The sequence below is a fragment of the Microtus ochrogaster genome, chromosome 4 (assembly GCF_000317375.1).
Source record: "Microtus ochrogaster isolate Prairie Vole_2 chromosome 4, MicOch1.0, whole genome shotgun sequence".
In the NCBI taxonomy this organism is placed as follows: Eukaryota; Metazoa; Chordata; class Mammalia; order Rodentia; family Cricetidae; genus Microtus; species Microtus ochrogaster.
This window is the reverse complement of record NC_022011.1, coordinates 65,387,260-65,391,656: the sequence shown is the minus strand read 5'-3', so window position 1 is coordinate 65,391,656 and position 4,397 is coordinate 65,387,260. Positions and strand designations below refer to the sequence as shown.

General features: G+C 43.5%; 1 protein-coding gene across 1 annotated transcript in view; it reads left to right on the top strand.

Annotated features, from left to right (window-relative positions):
- Nucleotides 1–4,397, top strand: part of Neb (nebulin) — a 185,246-nt gene that overhangs the window by 34,970 nt on the left and 145,879 nt on the right. The window contains exons 24-25 of the mRNA XM_026778640.1: nucleotides 4–66; nucleotides 2,916–3,113. Of these exons, the coding sequence (XP_026634441.1) occupies nucleotides 4–66; nucleotides 2,916–3,113 (261 nt within the window). The remainder of the gene's footprint in view (nucleotides 1–3; nucleotides 67–2,915; nucleotides 3,114–4,397) is intronic.

Below are 4,397 nucleotides of genomic sequence, written 5' to 3'. Positions count from 1 at the left end.
GCCCTCAGCATCAACGATGACCCCAAGATGCTGCACTCCCTGAAGACGGCCAAAAACCAGAGCGACGTGAGTGTCTGCCCTATTGTCAAGATGGCTTCACTGACCACATGCAGGGTGTGGAAGGATTCCACTTGGATGGTTTTGTGCCCATTGGGCTCTCAAGTTCATAAGAACCTGCTGAGAGCTTTAGAGGTCGTGTGGGCCCTGGCTCTTGTGTGCCTCACCTTTGAGAACAGGAATTATTGGCAGTGTTTGACATCTGTTCCACTTTGAAGACTCTGCATTTAACAGAGCGTCAGTTTTTGTTCTCAAAAACCTCCTATAATAAATCTCTAAGGTGTTTAAATCTAATTGAGAAATAGCTTTTAAATTGATTTTGAAAACTGTCTTTAGAAGAAACTAATGAACTTCCAATATAAAATCAAGTATGGTTATCAATGCTTACTATAGCCTTTAATAATTGGTAGTGGTCTCCACCTAAGAAAAAAATTCCATTGATGATTAAGCCTTTTTTAAAATATGATTTATAAAATACCACATTTGTGGAACATTTTCTTCATCATGCCTATTTCCTTAACTGCAGGGATTTGTGGATTCCATAAAAGTGAGCCATGGGTCATTTATGCTGTTCTAGTTATTTTTACTATAGAGAGACAAGCATCTGTTCTTGCCAATTACAGTTCATAATGCTTAGAAGATATTTTAAGAGTGGCTTACAGTGTTCGGCATAGCTTTCAAACATTGGTTTCCATGGTGAAGAAGGAAGATGTGGGTATCGTTTACTTGCTTCAACCATGTGCGCACACAATAATCTGTGTGTGCTTTCTTTATCATTATTGTGAGCATCACACAGTGCTCCTGAAATGTCACTGTGTTTCCACCATTCTGTGTGCCCTCTCAGGTTCAAAAGCCAGAACCAAGTCTACACTGATGCCACAGAACCCTACAGCTTTCTTATTGGTTTGTTTTTCATCCTATCCTTGAAAGCATTAGAGCACTAGGTGCAAAATCAACCTGTGAATTCTTTTTTTTTTTTTTTTTTGGTTTTTCGAGACAGGGTTTCTCTGTGGTTTTGGAGCCTGTCCTGGAACTAGCTCTTGTAGACCAGGCTGGTCTCGAACTCACAGAGATCCGCCTGCCTCTGCCTCCCAAGTGCTGGGATTAAAGGCGTGCGCCACCACCGCCCGGCTTTCTTTTTTTTTTTTTCAACCTGTGAATTCTTATTAATTGATTGACATTTGCAACCAAAAGACATCGCCAGTCTCATTAGTCCAGGCTAATGCTAAGCTGTGTATAGCAAGGAGGCTTTTCCTGAACATCATTTCAATGATTTTTTAGAATGGATTTTTTAGGTTAGCACACAAAGCAATTTGACCATGTTCATCACGGCATCTTCACACATGACCGTGTCATTAGACTCTGTTCTCCTTGCGTCACCTCCCTACTGCCTTTCTCCATGTTCGCCCATGCCCTCTGACCTGCTCCATTCCTTCTGATTCCTAACTAGTCTCCCTGACATAGTTAGGAGTTTGTTGCTGTGAAGAGATGCCACAAGCGTGGCAACTCTTACAGAGGAAAGCATGTGATTGGGGCTGGCTTACAGTTCGGAGGTTCAGTCCATTCTCATCATGGCGGGAAGCATGGCGACATGCAGGCAGACCTGGTGCTAAAGAAGGAGCTGAGAGTTCTACATCTGGATTGGCAGGCAGCAGGAAATGAACTGGCTTGAGGTTAAGAGACCTCAAAGCCAACCCCGTAGTGACACACTTCCTCTATCAAGCCACACCTACTCCAATAATGTCACACCTCCTAATAGTGCTACCCCCTATGAACCTATGGGGGCCATTTTCTGTCAAGCCACCACACTCCCCCTCCTTTTCTTGTCATCTGTATTCCATTAGCCTGTTTCCCATCTACCTTAGGGACTTTTCTTCTTTCTCACCCCCTTTGAAGTTTGTGACCTATATACCAACACACACACACACACAAAGTCTAAATTTAGGCACCATAGAAGACCAAACATGGAGTCTGCCTTGTTTGGCCTCACAACAATTTCCATTTGTATCCATTTTTCTTCAAATGCCCTAATTTCATTTTTATTCACGGCTACATAAAATTCCATTGTGTAGAAGAACCATGTTTTCTGGATCCGTTTGTCTGCTGATGGACAGCTAGGGCAGTTGCCTTTCCCGGCTATTGTGAATAATATTTCGGCAATAAACACAAAGGCGCAAGGATTTCTGTGGTGTGTTTTGACAGCGTTTTCTGGATGCTGATATGTGTCAGCAGCTGAGAACATAAACACGAGCGTCTGAACAGTCCAGCAAATCGCTCCCCCCACCCCCCTCCACAGCTGCTGTTACAGCACTGCCTTGTTCGTCCCTTTCCTGCGGGACAGGCTTTAAACATGCGCTTGCATGGCACTGCGCATTCCCAAGCTTTCCGTTCATCATTCAGGGTTTGGGTTTTATAATTTTTAAACTCATCTGCTGCACATAACAGCCCACCAGATGTAAGAAGGCAGGTAAAGTCCCCTGAGCTTACTGATGGCTGTTCTCTGGCTGAAAAACTTTGGAAGCTGGCGTGGTAGTTCATGCTTGTAATCCCAGCACTCAGGAGACTGAGGCAGGAGGACTGCCATAAGTTCATTTTCAGCCTGGGCTCCATAGACAGTACCAGGCCAGCCAGAGCCATACAAGCAAGACTCTGTCTAAAAAGTCAGAAGAGAAAAGTAAAATAAATTTGGGAAGATTCATATATGATTTTTTTTCTAGAGGAACTTGATGATATAAGTTATAAGAACAAATTTGGGGCAAAATAATTACTCAAATGTTTGCACCTATTACTCTAAATTACACTTTACTGTCATAAAAACTCATTAAGGGCGAGAGGGACTAAACGCTCTCTTCTTCCAGCGTGAATACCGTAAAGACTACGAGAAGTCGAAAACGATCTACACTGCCCCTCTTGATATGCTCCAAGTCACCCAAGCTAAGAAATCTCAGGAGATTGCCAGTGACGTGGACTACAAGCACGTCTTACATAACTACAGCTACCCACCAGACAGTGTCAGCGTGGACCTCGCCAAGAAGGCGTACGCACTGCAGAGTGATGTGAGTAGCGGCCTTCTCTTCCCCTCTTTGGAAGGGGAGACGGGACAGGATCTAGCCCGAGCCTGGCCTTTAGTCCTCTCTAAAGCATCTGCCTTTCGTGAGGAAACATGGAGACCCAAGGGGAAATGGTCCCTTGGTTCTTAGAAGTGTGTGTCCTCGGGATTGGACACCTGTGTCTGGCGTGTGCTGTTATTATTTCCTTCTGGAAAAGTTAGCAACCTTGCCGAGCCGAGAGTCCTTGGCTGTTAAACTGGAGTAAATCAAAAGTTGTTTTGAGTATTTAAATGGATGCTAAGGGCCAGCGAGATGGTCCAGAAGGTCAAAGGGCTCTATTAAGCAATAAATCCCCCTTTCTCTCCTCTTCCTGCCCCCAGAAACCACTTATTGCTATAAGTTGGGCTATTGTAGACACATCACATGTGTGGAGTTATACAGTATTTGTCTTTGGAAACTGAGTTTTTTTCCCTTAGCCTAGTGTCCTCAGTTACACTTATTACAGCTCTTGTCAGAGTTTTCTTCTTTTTGAAAGCTGAGCAGTCTTCCTTTATCAATGGATGCTACGTCTTGAGTATCCACTCTTCTCTTGGCCGCTGTTTGGTTTGCTCCCACCTTCTAGCTACTGAGAATTGCTCATGTGACCATGAGTAATCGATTGTCCTGTCAATGTCTGATTTCAGTTCTTTTGGGTAGATACCCCAGAAGTCAAATTGTTAGGTCATATGACAGTCTTTTAGTTTTCTGCGAAACTATTTTTCCAGTGACTGAATAATTTACACTCCTACCGTCAGCACAGAACCAAGCAGGCAGTCGGAGAGACAGGGCAAACTCAGCTTGATAGCATCCAGGCACAAACCCAAGCTCATGTTTTGGAAAGTTCAACTTTTATAGGTCAGGTAACAGGGCAACAATCTACGGCCAGTCTCTGAGTCCCATGCTCAGCACAGGGAATTTCCATCGCAGACATGTCTGCAGGAAGAAATTAAAATACGCAAACACTCGAAGATAGCAAATAAAGTATCCCTTCCTTGGTGACCAGGATCTGCAAGATGACCTTTGAGAGCTGCCAAAATCATTCTTTTAGACAGTTTCTGCAAGTGTTTGCCATCCCAAAGCAAGAGGAAGGGGTTTTAACCTGTGAGCAGAATGAACTTAGCACCCTTGAGTAAAACTTTAACTTGTTCTATTTTCTAAGCAGTCCGACAATTTCAAGGCAGGAATTTCTAGTAAACTATCAAAATACAGAGTGATAGTTTGACTTTGTTAGGTCCATATATGAGGATAAAA